The sequence below is a fragment of the Labrus mixtus genome, chromosome 18 (genome assembly GCF_963584025.1).
Source record: "Labrus mixtus chromosome 18, fLabMix1.1, whole genome shotgun sequence".
Classification (NCBI taxonomy): Eukaryota; Metazoa; Chordata; class Actinopteri; order Labriformes; family Labridae; genus Labrus; species Labrus mixtus.
In genome coordinates, this window is record NC_083629.1 from 12,731,910 (window position 1) to 12,754,526 (window position 22,617).

The 22,617-nt window shown below is 40.6% G+C and overlaps 4 protein-coding genes across 7 annotated transcripts; 1 reads left to right on the forward strand and 3 right to left on the reverse strand.

Annotated features, from left to right (window-relative positions):
* Nucleotides 1-305: 305 nt before the first annotated feature.
* Nucleotides 306-5,751, reverse strand: jdp2a (Jun dimerization protein 2a). Its single transcript, XM_061063422.1, has 4 exons — nucleotides 5,543-5,751; nucleotides 3,390-3,607; nucleotides 2,259-2,363; nucleotides 306-2,119 (listed from the first exon to the last, which is right to left on the reverse strand). Exons 1-4 carry the CDS (start codon nucleotides 5,628-5,630, stop codon nucleotides 1,934-1,936), a joined length of 597 nt encoding a protein of 198 aa, XP_060919405.1. The 5' UTR covers nucleotides 5,631-5,751; the 3' UTR covers nucleotides 306-1,933.
* A 296-nt stretch (nucleotides 5,752-6,047) lies between these two features.
* Nucleotides 6,048-9,112, reverse strand: fosaa (v-fos FBJ murine osteosarcoma viral oncogene homolog Aa). Its single transcript, XM_061063596.1, has 4 exons — nucleotides 8,724-9,112; nucleotides 7,876-8,103; nucleotides 7,440-7,547; nucleotides 6,048-7,331 (listed from the first exon to the last, which is right to left on the reverse strand). The coding sequence occupies exons 1-4, from the start codon at nucleotides 8,856-8,858 to the stop codon at nucleotides 6,663-6,665; spliced, it is 1,140 nt and encodes a 379-aa protein (XP_060919579.1). The 5' UTR covers nucleotides 8,859-9,112; the 3' UTR covers nucleotides 6,048-6,662.
* Nucleotides 8,727-16,961, reverse strand: mlh3 (mutL homolog 3 (E. coli)). 4 transcript variants are annotated; one of them, XM_061063592.1, is made up of 13 exons: nucleotides 14,145-16,961; nucleotides 13,943-14,044; nucleotides 13,751-13,824; nucleotides 13,549-13,653; nucleotides 13,372-13,468; nucleotides 13,222-13,290; nucleotides 13,026-13,134; nucleotides 11,761-11,920; nucleotides 11,650-11,673; nucleotides 11,458-11,536; nucleotides 11,183-11,334; nucleotides 11,008-11,079; nucleotides 8,727-8,824 (listed from the first exon to the last, which is right to left on the reverse strand). In XM_061063592.1, exons 1-12 carry the CDS (start codon nucleotides 16,684-16,686, stop codon nucleotides 11,008-11,010), a joined length of 3,585 nt encoding a protein of 1,194 aa, XP_060919575.1. In that variant the 5' UTR covers nucleotides 16,687-16,961; the 3' UTR covers nucleotides 8,727-8,824. The 4 variants fall into 4 exon arrangements, with proteins under 4 accessions (XP_060919575.1, XP_060919574.1, XP_060919577.1 ...); XM_061063591.1 differs by lacking the exon at nucleotides 8,727-8,824 and having other exon boundaries at nucleotides 9,143-11,079; XM_061063594.1 differs by lacking the exons at nucleotides 8,727-8,824; nucleotides 13,943-14,044 and having other exon boundaries at nucleotides 9,143-11,079; nucleotides 13,751-13,821; nucleotides 14,145-16,960.
* Nucleotides 16,962-19,413: 2,452 nt separating this feature from the next.
* Nucleotides 19,414-22,255, forward strand: LOC132993657 (zinc finger C2HC domain-containing protein 1C-like). The gene is made up of 3 exons (XM_061063598.1): nucleotides 19,414-19,545; nucleotides 20,300-21,648; nucleotides 22,038-22,255. Exons 2-3 carry the CDS (start codon nucleotides 20,395-20,397, stop codon nucleotides 22,134-22,136), a joined length of 1,353 nt encoding a protein of 450 aa, XP_060919581.1. The 5' UTR covers nucleotides 19,414-19,545; nucleotides 20,300-20,394; the 3' UTR covers nucleotides 22,137-22,255.
* The last annotated feature ends 362 nt before the right edge of the window (nucleotides 22,256-22,617 follow it).

Consider the following 22,617-nt stretch of genomic DNA (forward strand, 5'->3'; position numbering starts at 1 on the left):
TCTATATCAGTGAATCAAAACAGACAAGTCAAACTAATGGACAAAGACAAACTAAAACACAGATTAGGTCGCCTGTGGTACAACATTTTGTGACTATTTTCACCTGTTTCAATGTAATCTCCCACAGTAACACGGTCGATTACAAATATTAGCATTATTCTATACATATTGTAAACACATTGTTTAATCAGTTTTAATGTTACTGTTAATACTGAAATCGAAGTCTCCAGTCTAACTTGTTCCAGTAATCCTCTTCTTAATGTCATACATGTTTAGCACATGTTTCTAGGACTCATGAAGTCGGGTAAAAAGAAACTAAACATTTATTTTTGAATGGAAATACAAAATGTTTTTTTTTTTTTAATAGCTTATATGCTTATATAACATCATATACAAAAGTATAAAAAAAAACATAACTGGCAGTAACAATATGGTAACAGAAAATAAAGTACAATGTAAACAGTTCATATATATGTGCATACATGACGCCTGCGCCAAAACATAACAAAGAAAAAAAGATCAACTGCTCTGCCACCAGAGGTGTGAAAAAAAGAAATATGAATGTTTTACCTGTGGGTGTAAGAACTTCCTTTAGAAATATATAGACTTTACTATTTTTTTTGAAAATTTGAAAAAAAATATGTATGTGATAGATAATATACTAGAAGATATTTTTGAAGTTCTCCTAAATGTATCTATTTAGTCCAGTTACCCCAAACTGCCCTCTTTGAGTTGTACTTCAGGTATAATTCCTATGAGACCCAGAAAGTATTGTATCAAGACAATCCAAGAAATGTTAGCAAGTCCTCATTAAACTAAGATGATGATTTGTAGCCTGATCCCATTCATAATTACTTCACTATTAAGTTGTCACCAACTATCTCACACAGGAAACAGTTTTGCTCTGCTGTAGAAACAGGTAGATGTAAACTGAGGTGTAACAACACAACAATACAGATCTATAACGGCCATAGGGTAGGTTCTGTAACTTATCCGTAGGATATATGGGCATAACTGGATCAAGGGGAGTCTTCACTGAACACTTATCCTTTCATTAAGGCACACATATCTTGCTATGAATCAATCCTATGATTGACAATTTAATATCATCCATGTAAAGTAAAAACATTGATCTGTATTCTTATCTGTAAGAAATGCCAACCGATACATTGGCAGATCATAAGGACTTTACATTTTCTTTTCCTTATATTAAAAAGAATAAATCATCTCTTTAAATGCCTTGATGGGTTCACTAATTGATCACATTAATGTTGTTGTTGTGAGTTGATACAAATGTAACTGATTGAACTGAATCTTTCTTTGTGTTATCTTTAAGATATTAGCATATAAAGTATTATTGTCTAAAGAATCAATACATTATGCTATACAGATACAGTAACCATGGCAGCGTAATCTTTACTGCTATTTGATCAAATCAAACTGGCTATAGCTGGTTTGATTTGTTTTTTTTTTTGTAAATCTGCAAATAATTCACAGAAGTGAGCTGACATTACCCTTCTGTGCTTTTGACTGGGGAGATTTTACTGCAAACAAACTTCATTTAAGTGTGATGTAAATATTTTGAAATGATACCATGCCAGCTAATGGCTAAAGCTAAGCAAAGACACAAGTAAAGAACCTATGTAACACAATACAGTGAATGTTTGAAATGTAAGGTCATCATAAGGAGTTGTTGTGCTTTCAGGTTCACCTTCATACTGATTGATGCTTGAGCTCTGATGATCAAAGTTAGAAATAAAGGGGAAAGCAAGAGAGGAACAAAAAGAGTAATGTCCGATCTTATTGGATCTACATTTTTTTTTTGGTATAATGCTCTTTGACTTAAGGTTGGAGGATTTGGCTGGTTTCTCCTCCGTGACCAAAGGCCAAAGCTAAGTGCTGTTTGTTGGATTCTTCTTCGCTGCTGTGAACTTTACTTGGCCTCCAGCTGCTGCAGCAGTGGGTTCACCTCACTCTCCGGGGTTTTGACGCTATCAGTGCTGACAATACAAGTGGGGCGATGGCGGTTCAACATGAGGATCAGCTGCTGTCGTTCCATCTTCAGCTCCTCGATCTGGGCTTTAAGGTCAGAGTTTAACATCTCTAGTCTCTCTGATTCCTGCGAGAGGAAGGAAGGGGAAGAGGACAGAAAGACTCAGTTAGGCAGAAAGGTTATTTGGGGATTTTAAATAGAAAATAATAAATACACAGTATAAAGTTTAAATTACGACTGAATAATACTCCCAAGTATGTCCCACCTTCTGTAAATAATCGGTCCGTTCTTTCTTTTTGTTTCGACATCGAGCTGCAGCCACTTTGTTTTTCTCTCGCCTTCGTTTCCTCCTGTCATCCTCTTCATCTCTCTAAAAATCAGAGCATGTCCAAAAGTTTGAGGTTAAAGGTGTGGAGGACTAGGCTTTACTTTCTGTGACTTTCAATGTTTCAGTACAACATTCTGGTATCATTTTCAAAAAGTATCATTTTACCCTCTTTAAATTACATTTTCACAAAACTATATACTCATTGGTTCATTTTCCTCATGTTCTATTTTTCTTCTCACGTTATTTTATTCTCATTCACTGTATGCAGTAAAGCACTAAACTAAGTGACCCATTAAGTTTATTATTGTCCTTTTACTTGCTTTTTTTGTATCACCACCTGCTTACATGTGAACAATGGAAACACAAATACTTGAATACACAAACACCAAGCAAAAAACTTGACTCAAGCAGAAGCTCCAAAACTGCATGGCTGCATCCTGGCGCTCTCTCATACCCGACTCAGAATATTCAAGGTTATCATGTCATACTCTGTCCATTAGGTGGCCCTGTTGACTAAGACAACGCTAGAGTCCCTCAGTTCAAGCAAACCGGTTTCTTATATATTTGAAACATTTTGAAAACATTTAGGCCAGAATCTGATAGATTAGTTCAGAAAACTGAACTTTGGTTGTTATATCTGTGCGTCTCACTGTGACTTAATCCTGTAAAAATATGGAAGCGACTAGTGATCAGAATTCAAATGATAAAGCTGAAATGATGCACATTCTTTGACTAAATTAAAATGAATAAAATGACATTTTCTTTTTCATTTTAATTTAGTCAAAGAATGTGCATTTTTGAAGTTGAAAACTGAAATGCAAATTAGATAAATTAGTCATCATTTTAAATAATACCCCCCTTTTCTGAAAATTAAAAAGCATTTCTGTTAATGCATTTTCATTTTCAAATTAGCTTTATCATTTGAATTCTGATCACTAATCTCTTCCATAGTAAAAAGACCAAAAATCTTCAAACCCAATTAGGTAAAAAAGCAGTTTGATAGTGTAAAAATCCAAACACGTTGCCACATAGATATTGCTTATCAGCCACTTGTTTTTCTTCCTTTACCTCTGTCTTGATGACTAGGGGCCTCTTCCCCAGACTGTCCAGGAAGTGCAGCGGTGACAACATCGTACTGAACTCCTGGAAGTCACTGAATTTGAGCTTGTCAGTCAGCGTGGTGGCTGAGATCCCAGCCAGTGGGCCAAGGCTGGGCAGGGAGCCTGCCGTCACCGAGGGATCTGGGATTTGTCCTGGCATCGTGTCAGACTTGGTCGTGACCACAGCTAGGAGGCAGAGGGAGAGAATGGGAGTCATACTCAAGACTGCAACGAACCAGATCAATGAAAAACACAAAACACCCTTTCTTCATTATTTAATGCTTGAAGCTCGGAATAAACATTGAAATCAATAAATTGGAGGCAAACAGATTTGTAAGCGTGACTTTGACCCACAGTCTGTTACAGGGCTTCTGGAAGGTATTTGCCTGAGGTGTGCTGCCTCTTTCCATCAATCAGACTCAACTCACTCTGATGAATTGCTGGTCTGTGTTAGGAGCCAGATACTGAGGCTGCTCTCATTAAGTAATTTTATTATTTTGCTTCTTTTTCTGGAATGAATATACTACCATTTACAGACATCTTGGGGAAAAAAGTACCTTGTGTGTACAAAGAATTCTCAGACAAATTCCCCTTTATATAAAGAAAACGAAAGCTAGCCGTTGCCTAGAAATACCCGCCGCACACAGTGGTTTCCTCATTATTAGACTTAATATCAGGGGAGAAAAATGGGGCCAAATTGAGCATAATGTATTGAAGTTGGATCCCCAAAAAGTACTTGCTTTGCTTAGCGTGTAAAACTAAAGATGACACTGTTTACTTGTGTTTATGTTTTGGAACAATTTTGAATAGTTCCACCTCTGTCTTAACAATCGTCTTAATTTTCAAAATGCTGAGCCTGAACATTTAAAATGTTCCAAACAATACAAGAGGAGTGTGCACAAAGATGGCCAAAGGCACAGGAAATGACTACAACAGGTCAGCAGATCTCCAAGCCACATGATGCAGCCAAAAGAAATAACTATCTGAGGTCAATTACAGACCTTTAGCCTACACTGCAATCAACAGACTATATCTGATAGAGATATCACAAAGGAATAAAGACACCTGGTAAGTTAGCACTTGCAAAGCTGATTCTAAAATTCTTTTGAATTTAGGTCTAATAACATGCGTATTGTTATGCAATGCACAGGAACTTAAAGACCACATGAGAATTACTTTCAATTTTAACACTTCCCCAAACAGGTCCAAAAACAAAAGTTGATCTCTGCATGTTTTTGAATGCTCTTCAAAAAAAAAGGAAACTTGAGGCAATGTGTATTTACGTGCTTCAGAATTTCTTTAACATTGGCCAAAGCAAAATATAAAACTGATTGTTCTTCAATATTTAGTATAAATCGAAGACCCATGTATGCAATTATTACTAATAAATGATATCCAAATACTTAATGGTCCACGGTGGAGATATGATTTTATCAGCTGTTCATTATTCTCTTAAAGATCAACTTCATTGAACACTGATAGTTCAAGAAACCAATGCACTTCCACTCTGGCTATTATCACCAGAGCTGTCCATTCAGGATAGTGAATAACAAAGACTTTTCAGTAGTTCATAAACACGTGTAGAGTCATCTTGGATCAACTGTGTTGCAGCATGCACTGAAGCCATTGGTCAACGTGAAAGCGGAAGTTTTTCTTCAGTGCGGCATTCATCTCAACGTTACGTAACTTTGTCATCCCATCAGAGAGCTGCAGTGATAAAAAACGTTACAGCTTCACGTTCGGAGGCGATTTCTCTTCAGAAATAAATCACATTATCAATGATCAATGCACGTCGTCATTAATAAACGACAGACAACTCTGAAGAAGGACATTTTGTTCTGAAATGTGCACGCCGCTGGTCCGCTGCAAGAAGCATGCAAACAAAAGAAAGTGGTCTATGTGAAGCATGCTCAATAGCATGTCAAGACTGCCTGAACACACCTAAGAACGCGTTGAACTCTGAGAATGGAGTTAATAGTAGTTTCTAAGTGATAATATTACAGACGTGCTCGCTGTCTGTTCACAAACTCTGCTCGTTATGACCTATGCGTGGCGCGGCAAGAAGCTGTTTACTATGCAACAAATATTCAGCTCTCGACTTATGAAGTTTGGTGTACTGACCTGACTTTGATCCCAGGTGCCAAAACTGTCCTTTCTTGTGGTCAGCCGAGGGTCGAGAGTAGATTTTAAAAAGTGGAAATCGTTGCATCAGCCCGATTTAAAACGTGATCCCAATCTGGGAGGATTTGGGAATGCGGAACTTGTGCTATGCCAGCCAAACGTAAGCAGGGATGTAAAAAAAAAAAAAAAAAAAAAAAAGTACATAGTGGGGGCAGAAGTGGGGAAGTCGCGCCGCTCCTCCCATACAGACACAGTGAGGCTGCGGACAGCAACGACATAACGAGGCTCAGATGAAGGCCTGCAATAAAGATACAGTGCAATACACTCCAAATCATAAAGGCAAACGTCAACCAAAAATAAAGCTTGATCATTTCAAAATGATTTAGTGGCAGTTTAAGTTACTCTAATAACACCGTGTCATCCTTTGTGTTATCATGACATTATACTGAAAGCACAGAACTAATGAATAATCTTGATTTCTACAAAAACAAGCACCAAACACCACTCTGAATGTAGGTTTATTTTAATTTTTCAGCAGCTTAGATAAGCAATCAATGCTCATTTCACTTTGAAATTTAACAAATAAGTCAAAATCTGAAAGGTAAAAAAATAAATGATAAGTTACATCTTGATAAGATATATATATATATATATTTATATATAGCACTGGATGTTTTCATGGAAAACTTTCAATGAGGTCAAACCACAGTTGATGACGTTGAGGTATGCAGGTACTCAAACATGAATGAATATGTAAATACATTTACTGCAATCAATACACTGTTGACACCAAAACACTAAACCATACTGTAACATTAAGTCTCACATAACATCTTAGATCTAGTAACAGATCAGATATATATAAGCTTTGAAAACTACATGGAATTTCTCTGCATGCGTTTTTAAAACGTACTTCTGTCCCTTCTGTAAAAGCCATGCTTTTAGCTACATCACTCTGTGGGCTATTAAACTGGAGGAAGTTTATAAGTTTTGCTTCATCATCCACAAGACATTTCGTGAACCCTTCAAGTGTTGTAGCACACCGTGGTATCATTTCAAAGTCATGAACCTGCAGAACAGAGAAACCAGAGAGATGAGACAGATCACATCCCTCCGTGCATTATAAGGCGAGGAGAGTTGGAGAGTTAAGAATATCAACAGATTCAGCTTTGCCTCCTCCACCTTTATGACTGTCGAGTCCCTCTGTGAGAGAGTCCAGCTCGGGACATGCAAACGTGAACACCGACAGGTAGCTGCTGCAGGTGGGTGTGGAGGTCACCACGGGAGTGCTGAGAGGCTCCAGGTCGCTGGAAACAGACTTGTACAGGGTCTCCCAGTCCGAGACCCCGAGAGAGCTGCTCAGGTCTATGTCTGGCACAGATCGAGCCGTCTCCATGGGGGTTTTATCCTCCAAAATGGGCAGCATATTCTCCAGGAGCCCTTCCTTAATGTCCAGAGAGGGCTCCATATCCCAGAGGTTGATATCAGCGCTGGCACACAGGAGAATATTTGAGTTCCCAGAGATGGCTGTGGAAGGATCGCTGGGAATGTCCATGTCCTGGAGCGAAGGAGCTTCCTGGATGCCATCCTCTGGAAGCCGGTCATCGTCTGGACTGGGCGGTGGCTCTGGGGACCCCGTGGGCTCCTGGAAAATCGACTCCGGCTCTTCTGATATCTGGCACATCGGTTTATGTGTAGAAAGCATACATTCAAGCCTTTCTTTCTCCTTGAGGAGGTTTGCTATCTCTGTCTCCAGGGCTGCTTTTTCCTCCTCCAGCATGTCGGTCTCCTTCAGATAGATGAACATCCAAAAATCATCCACATTGAAAAAAAAAAAAAACACAAAAACAGTGGGGTGCTAAATCACAGCTGAGAAAGTGCTTCACTGTTTACTTACAGCTTGCAGTGTATCTGTGAGCTCCCTTCTTCTGTTGCGACACTTTGCTGCGGCCATTTTATTCCTCTCCCTCCTTATCCTCTTTCTCTCCTCCTCCTCTGGAGACAGCTGGGATGTGACAGAAATAATTCAGTTATTACCTTGAAGAATCCAGCCATTTCATCTTCTAATCCGCTACATCCGTTGCCAATTCCCCCTCTGAAGACTGGCAAAAGCATGTTTCGCTGCAATGCATCTAAAAATAGACCATTGTTGTAGACTCTCTGTGACCTGAATACAAATTGAGTGCCTAAGGAAGGCACACGGCCGGCGCACACTACCAGCGCGGCATGCACAATAGCACTGTTGCACACAAGGAATTCAGATTGGCATATGTAAATATACACTATTGACTCTTCTGTCCAATAGCAGGTAGACTTCATCTCAGCAAACCTACCTGCTCTGTTTTTCCCTTTCTGACAGCATTTTTCCCCTTACTCCCGCCCTCTTTGGGTGTTGCCTGGTGAGAGCTTTGTGCTTCATTGGCTTGCTTGCTACCCAGAGACGGGGAGACAGCTGTAATGATCGTAGGCTGGACCATCCACTGGAAATCTGGGGTAGAGGAAATTGCAGTAACTGTTGGCACAAATGGAGTGTCTTCAACGCTCATGTCTCGGCAGAGCTCCTAAGAAAAGGGACATATATTGACATTAGAACTATAATTTTTTTGAAATAAATACATATATTTCAGAGCTATTGGTGGATTCAAATTGTTCTTGTTGTGAGATCAAACATCACTAAATCATTCATCGATATGTTTAGAGGGTAAATCAGAGAGTAGCCTGCATGGTTTTAATGGCTTCTTTAAATAAACCAAACCAAAAATAGCCTTCTCCAGATCAATATTTGACTTTATCATTGTTTCTGACGTCAACACTGACGCAGAGATGCTGTGGAGTCTCCTGAATGGATTTATTTTTCTCAATGAACCGCTGCATCGACACGCTCACATTTGGTCCCAGGACGTCGGAATCAAAACAACCTGACCAGCGCTACCATGAAGTCACGTTTCCATCTAACTTCACATCTCGTGTGACAAATCATCAAACGTGTCAAATAAAGAAAAGATGTCACAGATTTAAGCGCACCCAGTTAATTAAAACCTTATCAATAAGTCCCCCCTCCCCCCACCATGGAAAGCATCTGTGGATCACATTGAAGGGGATATTTCATTTTGCTTGTCATTTTTTTAAGTGCCCCCCTTGGCTGCATGTTGAACATATGAACATCAAAATCCTTTCATACCTTTGCATTGCTCTCTGAGGAGGAAGCAGGGGAGATCGCCTCTTCTGGCGTCTTCTGGCAAAGTGTCCCGGTAGGAGATTCTGTTTGGCAGGTGGGAGAGACTGAATCCATGTCAAGCGTCAGGTTATGATGCATCACGAGGAGAACAAATATCACTGATCAGTGATAAATATAGCTCTGGCCTTCCGCTGGGCAGAGCGGCACGGGTCTTTTCTCCAGGTATATACCTGGTAACTGGACGGCTAGAATGCAAGCCCCTCCTTTTATGCTCTGCTAGAATTTTATGAATGAACCAAGACTGTACCATCGCGGAGAAGGAGGGAGGGGGGGGGGGGGGGTAGACTGACGGTCACACGGGTCCATATTTCTGAGTAACAAAGCAATATTTTTTTTTTTACATGTACGCCTATCGTCTTGTTCCCCCCTTTATTTACATTTCTTGTTTTGACACATTTCGTTTTCATTTGATTCGTAACGTCGTCAGAGCACGACAAGGTCTTCTAACTCCCATTCACAAAGATCCGCTGAATATGAATGCATGTGAGGTGAGAAACGTGAGACTATTTTAAACACACACGCCACCATTTCCTGTGCGATTGGTGCATTCATCAAGTCAAAGGTAAAAAAAAAATATATAAATAGCCTGCGTTTAATTTATTGGCCTAATGTAAATGATTATCTAATTGCGACTCTTTTAACCATATGTCGACTGTACGTATTTAGTTTACAGATCAACTTATCGGTTTTTATGGGGGGTGAAACGTGCTGCATTTTTTTTTTTTTTTTCAATTCACAGTCTGGCACATGTCTCGGTATAAGCTGAGCAATTTGGGCCTGCCTTTCTTCAAAGATGGGACTCGAGGGCTGCTAGCAGACATAATGAAATGATGCTGAGTTGTTTACTAGGGGAGGAGGTGGTGAGGAGGAGGAGGAGAGATTGCACATGTGGGGGCGGAGATGTGACGCGACCAGACCAAGAACTGAAGGGGAGGAGGAGGAGGAGGAGGAGGAAGAGGAGGAGGGGGACTGCCTGTGACAGGAGCAGCATCATCCTTCACCTCCCTCACAATAGAAAGGGATTAGCACCAGTCGAGACTTTTTTCCCCCCCCCCACTGATCTCTGTCCTTTTCACAACTGGTGTTTAATGCACAAATCCAACTGTCGACCAACTCTTAAAAATGTCTTCAGGAAGACAAAAACCAAGAATGTTCTTTTCAAAGGTAAGTAGAAAGTCAGCGAGCAGCCAAGAATGTAAAAGTGATGAGAAGGTTCTTGTGTGGCACATAAACAAATGGCAAACCTGCTCAGGTTGTCATGAAATGTTCAAGTCATTCATTCCTGTCAGACATTTGGTCACAGCATCCTCAACGATAGAGACATTCTTGTTAATATAAACTCTCTCTATCCACTTAAATTGAATACCTTTTTACCAGAAGCCAAATTACAAAGCTCTTTCTCTCTCTTAATAATAAACTATTTCATCAGATCCCTGTCAGAAATAAATTGTCAATACTGATTGACAATTTTGAGTACAGTGTATTAATCCAAACTGGCTCCGATGCCTGTCCACAATTGTGTCAACAGCAAATAAGACGAGGCAGAGAAGTCACAAAATCTAAACACTATCAATACTTTTCACTCTTACAATCTCTGTGCCAGATCGCAAGAGTAGAGGAACGGATTCCTCTTACACCAGGTGCATTTAAGACATCTTAAACAACATTCTCCAAGTAATGAGCGGCAGAGATGTTCGACACAATAAATGGAGTGATATTTTCTTACACAATTCAGTGCTTCTTGGCATTAAGAAACAATGTGAGGTTTCCTGATTTAACCGCTGTATCCTGTCCTGACCAGCTTCAGCCACTTCAATGAGAGCTGCTTTTTGAGTGCACATATTCCAGACAAAGAAACTGATTGATTGAAATGTTTGTCAAGAAAACCAGAGGCGAAAAGCTTTGTCGTCAAATGTGCAGCAATTTTTGAAACATTGAGACGATTACCACAATGCACACTTTAGTATTTACCTGATGATAATGTCATCAATGTATACTTGTTGAAGTCTTGTTTTTTTACGAGCTTACAACACAAGGTGTTACTCATTTCTGGTTATGAAGATCACTCCGTCTTACTTTGAATTTGCGGTTGCTTTATTAGCACACAACATTTTTTACACCAAGACTTTAGGTCTTTTTTTTTTACTTTTTTAAGTTTTCAACCATTTGAGCCATTTAATGTTACAATTCATAAAAACTGCATATTTCATTTAAAATGTATACCCACTTATCTATCTCCATATAGTTTCCATGCCTTATATAGTCTTTTCAGCCTTCCGAGGTTGGGTTTCTGCAACTCCTGTAAGAGAAAGAGTGCTGAGTCACCACTTCAATGCTTTGCTTTACAATAACCTAAACACTACATTTAACACAAAGTCAGATGTGCTCCTCCACAGTTGTACCTTCTGGTCTTTGTCCAGATGTAGGATGTCTACTAACGGAGCAATGGATGGACGGCCATGGGCACACTGGAAGGGCAGCTGGCAGGAGGACAAGGACGCCACCAAGCTGCAGCATTCATCTCTGCTCAGGCTGTCATTGAACTTGATGGCACCTGATCAGTGTGTACATGTTTACAAATGATTTGCATGAAGGTTTCAGTTGGACACGGACCTATAACGAACCACAAGTGCACGAACAACAAAATGAATGAAGTTGAGACGTAATGAAAGCTTACCATGGCATGCTATGGAGGCTAGCACCTTCAGCACAGTCAGAGGCAGAGTCCCTCTTACTCTTCCTGTTGTGCAAAGTAACTGAGACATGGAAAAGAAGCATGGAAATAAACAGTTATTATTTGTCTTTGTTGATTTATAAGATACTTTTCAGTCAACGAGGTTAAGAAGCTCGAGAGACTTTTCCAGCTTACCTCTATCTGCTCTCGAAGATACTCCTGATTCCAGGGAAAAAGCAGAATGTAAACATGAGGGCTCGAGTAATACAATAGATGTCCTTCAGACGGAGGTTTCAGAAGTCTTACCTCCACAATAGGCTTGATTACAGAAGGTCTCCCTCGCCTGAGCTCATTACTCTCCTTTTCCATGAAGCACAGAGGTACTTTCCCTACAAAAACGTGTGGAGCTACTGCCCCTGAGAACGTCACTTCCAGGCCCAAACTCCGCAAATGGGGCTGCCAAGACCTGTGAGAACAAGGGTCAACGATACGTTAGCTAAACAGAATACACTGCTTGAAATAATGTCCGTAGTGTGACACAAAAATGTAAACAAAACAAAAAATAACAATGGGCAATTATAACCATTTTGTATGTAATTGAGTCTAGTTATTCCACAGAATTGTAACAGTTGAACAAAATAAAAGGACACAGACATGATGAAAGTGAATTCAAATGATTTAGAGTCAGGGCGCCTGCTGAGTTTAGTTGGTGGAGCAGGCGCCCCATGTACTGACGCTTTTAAGAATAACACTGAACAAACCACAAACTGACAGTAAACCTTCTTCTGTTATTAAAGACAGCCACCAAAGAAAAACTCTGGAGTACTGAAGCTACTCAATGATGGCACATGAGCCAAAGTGCTGCACAACAGCTCCGAGTTAAGACGGGGATGAAATGAGGCTGCGTCACTACACCCACTCTCTCTGTCATCTTTATTGCTACCATCCTTCACCTCATTGCCAAAATCTTCTGCTGGCTGACTCGGATGTTGTAAAGAGGGGATAGCAGGCTCTTAAATCCCAATGAGTTTAAGACCAAAATGCATGGTCAGTAAATCCATGAAGCAATGACAATACAATTAAACAGAAGGAAAAAAAACAGATTTTTCTAAACACCTTCGACAATTCATAATAGACTGTAGTTCCTGAACAAACAGCAGAAGGCAAAGATCCTGCACAGTGTTTCCGCCCCCCCCCCCCCCCCCCCAATATATATATATATATATATATGTGTTTTTTGTGTCTTTATTGTAGAGATAGGATAGTGTATAGAGTCGGAAATCAGGGAAAGAAGTCATTTAAGGATACCTTTCCGATAGAAAAGGACAGCTGTCATTAAAAGTAACGCATGAACACCAAGATTCCTTCAAGTCGTCGTGTCGGCTTGTCCCCACCCCCCCAACGCTGTAAACCCAGGGGAAACACTGCTGCATCATTCTCATTTAAAGTGAAAAACTTTTCCCTTTAAATAGGAAGAATACTCTGTTTAAAATGTAGTCATTTTCTTAGAGATTTGGTTAAACAGGGATTTCCATTCTCTTGTTGCACTTATTGACATATTGAAGACCAACCTGAGAAGCCTTAGCTCCTCCTCTGTAACACTCATCTCAAGAGGTGGAAAAATGGTCGATGAACACAGACGTCTCTGTCCTGGTGCATCTGGATCATCTTCATATGAATCTATGAACAGACATACCATTAAACATTACATTCTCATTGTCAATGCTTGCACTATGCGTTTGTTGTTTTTTGATTTTTTTTTTCCACCTGCAACTAGATTTTCAAGACGAACCCTCTCGTGTGCAGCATGTTGATCCACCAGCACCAGAAGGTTTCCTGGGATTTCAAAATAAAGCGCATGAGATGTTGTTTGAACAAAACAAAACAAAACAAGAACAGTGAAGTTCTTCTCCATACCTTTAGTTTCAGTAAGTGTTAATGGCTCTTCTTCGCTCTTAGTTTCTTGCGTGTTGATAAGACAGGCAAGAAACTTCTTATCCACTTGATGAATAACCTATAAGGGTAAAACAATTAGGTCATGATGTAAATGGCAAAGGGGCGTATAGTAAAAGAACATTCAATAGAGAAACACGCCTTCATTGAGAGAATCATGTCCTTTGAAAAACGGTAGGGAAACAGGATGTTGTGGACTTTAACGGCTAGTCCATCAGCTTGCCTGCTGGATATGTCCACACCAACCTGTCAATACAGCAGATATTACAATGTCAATAGTGTCTGTCCTCGGAACACAAATAAACAAACGCATTTTGATAGTACACACAGAGTTCTCATTTACCATAGGAGGGCGGATGAACACAGGATTATTCCATTTTGAGTACAGTGAGGTGAGTGAGTTTTCTGCACTGTCTTCTGTTAAAACAGAACAGATTAGAAATGAACACAAACAAGCCAGAATTCATCTCGTTAACACGTACTGTATCTTATGTTGGCTTCCATCTATCTCCTATCTAATCTGTCCGTGAGGTACCTCTGTCATCAAGCCCTGAACTAATCACTCTCTCTCTCCTGGATTTAGGGAGGAAGGGCAACACTAGAGCCACCTGAAACGGGTAACACCTGTGCTCCGTCCCTACAGTTTCAGGAGCAACAATGACAGTGACGGTGAATGTGTTTGATGTAGAGATCTAGACTTTGTTAAGACGCAGAAAAAAAAAAAAAAAACTACTCACCCATTTCAGAGATCACACTAACTGCCATGTTGGTGACATCAGATGTACAGCGCACTTGTGTTTCTTCAGCATGTGGGTCCTTGTATCGGCTGAGCCCGGTCACTTTGTTCACGTAAACCATCTTTCCCACGGACTTATCATAGTGATGAAGCCAGTCTCCAGATGTTGTGGCCTTTTCTGTCTCAGCTAGCAGGGGATTTGTACTGCAACCCGGCTCAGGGTCCAGTGCAGGGCACCAGGGATTTTCATTGTCATTGCGGTCTTCGGTGACGTCATCACCGTCCTGTGAGGAGGTCTTGGACAGTTTTGGAGATGCATTTGAATTGTCTTTTCTGTGTTGTTTCAACTGGCAGAGTTTGGTTGCCAACGTTTTCTTGGTTTCATTCTCGCCTGAGACTGGTTTTAACTTGGTGAAAACTGAAAGGGCTGCTGGACTTCCCGTTTCTTCTTTTTCTTTTCCTGTAACGTCACCACCTTGCTGTTCTTTCTGGCAAACAAACACATTCTTGGAATTTGGAGCAAAGCTGTCTGTCTCTGGAGGTCTAGCATTATTCTCTTGCCGAGTCTCTAGAGAAGGTAATTTCGGTTCGGCAGATTTACAACACTCTCTTCTAAACTTCTCAAGAGATCCAGACTCCTTACATAAAGATAACTTGTGAATAGAACCAATCCTGGGAATCTTTGAGGGAATAATAGGAACAAAGTCTCCGCATCGTTTCGGACAAGATTTGTCATTGTCTGCATCCAGTGAGATTTTGTGTTTTGATACAAAGGCTCTAGCTTCACACTTTCTCTCTAATCTCTGCTGCTGAAATAGGAGTGCGTAGTTTTGGGATGAACCCTGAGTCTGTAGACTTTCATGAATGTAAGGATCACTTACACTTATCTTTTTGTTGCTTTTAATAGACTGTCCTTTAACCTGGAAGTCAGGTAATATTCGCTCAATTGTGTTTAAACCAGGCTGAATTTGTTGAGTGATGTTATGTTGTAAAGTCAGATTGCTTAATTGTATCTCTCTGCCACATATTTCACTTCCTGGTTGTCCGATCCGATTAGACATGCATACATTTTGAGGGTCTTCTCCATCCTCACTAACCGCCAGCTCCACTTCTTCAGTAATGTTTCTATAAGACTCAGGTTCCATTCTGTCCAGATCACCACCACACTCTTTGTTCCCTTCACCTTTTTCCCTTTCCAGCCCATTCGCAGTGACCCTTTGCCGCCCTGTTTGCTCAGTCTCTTCTTTTCCCTCCATCGTACCACACCCCTGGCAAACAGTGTCTTCAGATGCACCTTCATCTTTGTGCTTACGATGAACAGAATCAGATACCAGTTTCATCCCGATACTGCAATCTAGTGTGGAAGAACTGTTAGTCTCTTGGCCATCGCCATCGCTATTTTTTGGTCCCTCTTGGTCCAAAGTGTGAGTGCCAAACAATTTGGGAGATAAATAATCCACGTCATCTTGAGAGAATTCAGCCACCAAGTTCTCTTTACTCAGGAAAGCTTTCACCGCCTGCTCCATGCAGAGCAAAATGCCATCCCAATCGCTGAACTCTATTAGAGTTTTGGCAGGCTCAAGACATATGTCATACTCTGAGTAAGAGCATTTAATATTGATGATATATACTCCATGCTGCTCTTGGCTTCGTTTGAGCTTTGGACTCCTTATGGCGGACTGCCCATCTGGACTGTCATTTTTCTTACTTGAGCTGCTCAGCCTGCGCAGGAGAAAGTTCAACAGCTTGTGTAGCCGTGTTTTCAGGAGCAGTCGGTCATTAACATACAAGTACTGCAAGCTGTTGCTGTAGTGGCCTTCTCTGCCTATGTGGCCGATCACTTCAAACTGTCCGTGCGCGTGGCTGACTTCTCCAAGTTTTTGTGCTCGCCCGAGGCCATGCACCTGAACAAATCTGTGGTAGGTGTTTTTAGCTTTGGGAAGCTGCACCATCATAGCTCCGGTGCAGTCGTTCTTCAAAGTGAAAGACACCGCGGGGTGCATCAGAGAAATCGCCTCCACTCTGTGTCTGATCCTCTCACCCTCCAGGACAGCATCCACCCTCTTCCTGCGGACTGGCATACTGTGGAAGAAGCTGCAAATGACAACAGTTGTCCCTGCAGAGGGTCGACTATTCTCGGCTTCGAACACCTCCATGCTCTTGCCATCCTTGAAAAGTTTGACGTGAGTTTTCACTGATGATCTTGTCCGGGATGAGATTTCCACCAGGGCGGCTAGAGACACTAGACTTGCCAGGGCTTCTCCTCTGAAACCATACCACCTGAGGTTATCCAGGTCTTCAATGGCGCTGCATTTGCTTGTGTAATACCTGTTCCCCAGATTCTGCATGTCTTCAGCGTTTATCCCAGATCCGTTATCGACGACCTGCACCTTTAAAGCCTCCATGTCCAGTCTGACCCCGACACAGGCCGCCTCTGCATCAATGCTGTTGAGGATGAGCTCCTCTACGCACTGCTGCAGGGAGGGCATGGCGACCCCGGAGCGAAGTTTCCCCTGAATCTCTGCAGGCAAACACTTAATCATTGTATCCACTGGGATTATTACCTGGTCCTGGTCGGCTACACAGTGAGGTTAGAGAGTGAGTGAAGAGGAGCTGAACATTGTTGTTAGGTAACTAACTCCATTAGTGCAAAAAACCGTTAAACATTTAAAAAAAAAATACACACTTAAAAACGAGTTAAAATATATTTAAAAAACTGGTACCGTCGAAAACCTAAACTTAGCTGATGTTTACAATCAACGTGAAACAGCAAGAGATAACCGAAGCAGCTTACAGGCAGAACTAACACTGCCCCCGTCTGGTGCGAAGGACTAACAGCGTCTCTTCTTCTTCTTCTTCTTCTTCTTCTTCTTCTTCTTCTTCTTCTTCTTCTTCTTCTTCTTCTTCTTCTTCTTCTTCTTCTGTCGTTGTTTGCAACAAGCTTTTAACGTCTACCGCCACCCAGTGGAGCAATGAGGGACTCGCTGGCTCTTATTATGGTTTACAGGGACTTCAACTTTTACCACTGTATAATTATATTTACAAGTTAAATTGTGTTGAATAAATTCGTGAATCAATATCAAGTCGATCAAGTTTTTTTTAGATGTGTCATATCATCAGTTTCATCCTTCATACTATAAACAACACAATTTCAGAAGGTCAACACTTTTTTTATTTTTTATATTCAGGTCTAGATTCATCTAGAGGTATTCTTAAATCTTTTTTTTCAGGTTAATATATATGTATGGGAGGGGGGAGGGGGGGGGGGGGGGCGTCGGTTTTGTGGTTTAATTTGTAACAAATGTTTCATGTCATGTACGTCTTTGTAACCTGCTACTGGATGCTTTGAATTTCCCTCGGGATCAATAAAGTATCTATCTATCTATCTATCTATTAGTATTCAAGCAAGTTAATGAGAAATCACATGCATTGATCCTTTATCTTTGGCTATTTTATCAGAATTTTTTTTAAATATCCAGCTGCAAAACTCATTCCTTGCCAGAGGAGGGCAGCAGGATTCTGATGAGTATTCATTCAGCAGGCGCCCACATATTCCTTCAGTCAGTCTTTGTAGAGGCAAATGAAGACTCTGGTGACAGACTTTGGTCATACTACTGCCTGTTTGTGCAGAGAGATGCTTTCTGGTATAGCTGCTCAATCTAGGTCTCTATCAACCCTTTTGTTATGCTAAATCGAGTCATTTGTGCTGGTAAAATAAACACTCAAACACTACAAACACTTTGAAGTATTCTGGAAGCAATTCCTCATTTATTAGTGTAATTACATACTGTAGATGTTAAGGAGGCCTAACATAAACAAAATCTTGAGCTGCCGTCCAACCAATAAAAATCCTAAATAAATATTACATCTTCTTCTACCCCAATATTATAAGCAAACTGTATGGGTTATTCTATTTTACAACGTTAAAAGATGAGTGTTCTAGACTTTCAACTCCTTTCTCGTTCTTGAACTCAGCTTTGGTTATGTGTGACTTGGGGCTCCCCGTGGATCTCAACCATTCTTGCATTTCTTTCACCTTGCTGCTTGGCCCTTGTAGCTGCCCCTGGACCGTTCCTGCGCCAGTGTTTTGGACCCATCCTACGAGGCCAAGCTTCTTCCCTTGTGCCTGGAAAATGAAACAAAGTGAACAAGAAGATAGGCGAGATGGGAAACTTGGAAGAAATGATTGTAAGAAACGTGAAACTGGATGGGTACTGAATTCTAATCATTGCTGTCATTAAGCATCATAAAGCCTTATGTAGCCTATAGGTCAAAGACTACTTGTATTTTCCAACACATAAGAAATAATAACCGAAAAGATGCCTAGCAAGAAATGTCAGGCCCCCATTCTTAGCTTTTAAGGGGTATTTACATCCTTATTTCTTTATTACCCTTTAATATAAAACAGTCACAATAAGGACACTCCAGAAGACCATGAGATAAGATGTAAGCTTCTGGAAAAAAGCGTGTAAGTAAACTTGATATAGCCTAGGCCAGCTTTGGCCTTTGGCAACTTTGGTCACAGCAAGGGCCACATTCATTTAATTCTGACTGCCAGGGGGCCAAATTGTAGGATACAAAAACGACAACAGTCAATTATGTCTCAAATTTAACTCAACATATACCAGTGATCAAATATTATTATGGACATATTTCTGGTTTTCATGATTTCATGGCAGATTTTGTCATGTTTTCTTCATGTTTTGATATATACAAATTGACCTGAGGGCCGCATGTGGCCCCCGGGCAGCCAGTTGCCCACCCCTGGCCTAGGCTATACTTTACTGCTCGAAAACTACTTTTACAAAGGCCACATATGTCAAAGGCTTCCATGTCAAACTCACTTGAGTGTATTTCCGAAAAAATACACCTTGTACTTTTCCAAAAATTTCATAATCCACTGAAATGAGGTCTTCGTTGGACATACTGGACCTAGAAAAAGAGGTGTAGGTTAATAACGGTGTTGTACTGTGCATGTTATTTGGTCAATATTAGTCTACACTGTATTCGCTACTGCAAGCTATGCTAACGCAATTCCTGAATGCCAAAACGAGTAAAAACCTAAAATATTCAAACGTGCAGCTTCATATTCGTTGAGTTTTAATGAATAACACGTTACCGTCTTAACTATTATTCACCTGAATACCGTCTAGAAGCAGTGAAACAAGGACCCAGCGTCGAAAGATCTCCAAACAAACGTGACGGTGCTTCCGGAAGTGATGTTAAATAGACCAATCAGAGAAGGTCTTGGTTTCTAGGCAACGAATGCAAACGGTGAAGAAGAGAGGGAGTCATCACTGTTAGTAGCCTATAAATATATACCAGTTAGTCTATATATATTTGAAGCCAGCTTAAATAAACGTGTTCAGCATTTTCACAGACGACAGACAACAAACAAATCGGTAAGTGTCGGACATTCCAGTTGGGTTTAGGGGATATATTTTGAGTTCTAAGTATTAGAAAACTCGGCCTACAGCTTATCTAACATTGACCTGAAATTTGGCAAGTAGCTAAATAGTATAACCTACATGAATTACAAGGATGGATGGATTAAACATGTAGTTTCACATGCCTGTTTTGGGGCTAAATTAGACCCACTGGGCTATATTGCAGATGTTTCTAAATTAATAACAGAAAACAGATAAGAGCTCATTTTGTCACTGAACTACAAGACAACCACCTTTCAAAATTCTCTTATTTCCATATTTTGGTACTTTTGAGCACATTACATGGTCATCATGTTTAGATCTTCATCTAAAAATGTATACACCAATAACACTTAAGCCAAAAATGGCATTTTATTTGGTCAAAAGTTACAGACAAAGTTGTTAAGTGTTTTGTTAGTTGTTTGGGTCAAGAGAAAACTGTCCATTTCAACCTCATGCCCTGCAGAATATTGTATTCGTAGCACATGCTGCATCATCCAATCAGGCTTCCTTGTTGTCAATCATTATTAGTCTACATTAGGATTATAGAGATTTACCTGAAATTGCTTCTGTAGCTTGAGACTAAAGCAAAGTATTTCTCATTCATGTGGCCTTATTTTATAATCAGTCATACATTTCAGCTCTGCCAACCGGCAACAGTTCTCTTTCTCCTTTGAACTTACTTTATTCATCATTTTGTTCTTTCTTTATTATCCCATAAATTATACAGGAATGAACCTCCAGCAGCTGGTTTCATCCGCAAAGATCCTTATACACCAACAGCACACAACCTCAGAGATATGATCTTCAACAACTGATGAAACCATGAGCACATACACAAGGAAAAGACACAGTCCTCAAGGGCGAATGCATGGCAGTATCTACACTCAAGCACAGCGTGGTGTAGTAGCTGGAAGAAGAGCAGATCAAGACAGTCAGCCGTTTCCAAATAAGCCTGTCAGCCACAAAAGACCGGACAACCCCAAGACACAAGACTCACTTGATCTGTCTGATTTTGAAAAAATAACTATTACAAAACAATCAAGGGGCCCTTTGCCACCCCAAGAACGTCATTCAGATGGTAGAGACACCACCGGATCCCGACACCCAAGAAAAGACTCACACAGGCTGCCCAGTGGAGAACTGGAGATGACTAGAGCAATTCATGAAAAACAGCTGGTGCTACAGGAGAAGCTGTGGAGGGTGGAGGCAAAAGTAAGACAAAAAATCCAGAGAGCCAGAGATGATGCTGCTCAAAAGGATGACTATGACCAGGGACAATCAGAAAGGGGGAAAATTCAGACAAAAACCAGATTTTTGGAGCAGCAGAGGAGAGAACCAGTGAGAAGCAGAGGGCTGATGATACAAGACAGAGGACAAGAGGCTGTAAAACAGCAGATGATGAGGGACAGGATGAGACATGCAGATGAAGAAGAAAGGGCATGGAGAAGAAGAGAAACAGAAGTTGAACAGTTTGAACGAAAAGGACGTCAAGGCACTCATGAGATCACAGTTCGTAAGCGAGAAGTGAGAGGAAAGCAGAACCAACCGAGGTGGGACAATGTGAAAGAGCATACCAGAAGAAAAGGGAGCTTTGAAAGGGATGACGGCAATTGGGGAGAAAGAGATGGAAGGTCAAAAGAGAAGGCAAAAGAAAGGCAACAAAGTACTTCTCATGGTGATAAAGATTGGACGAGAGAAAAGAAATATAGGGAAGACATGCAAAGGGAGCTGTCTAATTCAGACAGAGAAGATCAAATACCTAGAATAAATCAACACAAAACTTCTCATCAAACTGCAACACAAAACCACAGAGGTGGAGAGAGAAACCTGTATGAGGAACAACTGCTCCCGCCAGCTTCTAGTTCGTCTTATTCCAGCAGACAAGAAGAACAGGAGGTCCTTCCTTGCAAAGTATGCGGCCGAAGGTTTACAAGCCAAAGGTTAGAGAAGCATGTCCTAATCTGTGAGAAGCTGAAACAATCAAATCGCCAAGTCTTCAACTCCTTCGCTAACAGAACCAAGGGATCCGACTTAGGGGAGTACCTGAAGACCCACAGCAGCTCAAGAACTCCTGAGGTAGGTCACTAACACTTTTAAAGCAGAGGTTTATCTTAAAGGTGGACTGTGAAGTTTCAAAGATCTTTACCTTCCACACTCTGTCTTTACATTACCTTTTATAAAGTATACGGCTTGGATACTACTTATTTTTTTTATTAAGGCTGCGTCATAAACTGGGATGTTAGGTAAGAACAGTATTCAATATCTGGGGAGAGTTTAAAGAAAAGATGCTACCTGGGAAAAGAAAAGTAGCATTCAGGGACCAGATAGCTTGGCCAATGTTTTGTCAACTTCAGCTATTTGTCCTTTTTCCCCCAAGAAATTGTTCTAATCCCAACTACATTGGGATTTAATGCTAAATTGACCATTCCATGTAAAATGTTTTAAATGTTTGTGTTTTTATTCAGGTTTTGAAGAAAAAGAAGCAAAGGCAGAACAACATGGCAAATACAAAGAATCTGCGTGAGGTCCGACTCCCAGCTGGAACTTCAAAACGGTTCAAGTGAAGCAACCCAGACACATACGTATACTTTGTCCTGTCTCCTTGTTATATACCTTGTGTCTACATTGTTTGAATGAATTCCCTGTCACAGAACTGTCTAAGATAGTTTTTCCTCTTATAAGGATAGCACATGTTACATATAAACAAAGTCTCAGAGCAACAATATAATGTAGCTCACACTGAGGGAAATACAGACCACTTGTAAAATAAGACAGCTGTTGGTTTTATTTAGAAGTCTTACACAAAGAATGACTCAACAGTGCATCTGTGAAAGGAGTGTTTATACAGTTGTTACATCTCCACAATATCTGATTAACTGTGAAAACAAACCATATTTTGAATTGCTGTCAACACATTGTGTATAAAAATAACCTAAGGAGACCCTAAGGAGAAGCATTTTTTCTTTTGCGCTTATTTTGGTTTCAATATCTTGTTAAGGCATTGTAAATAAAACAACATTTTACTGTGTGAAATACTGCCAGTGT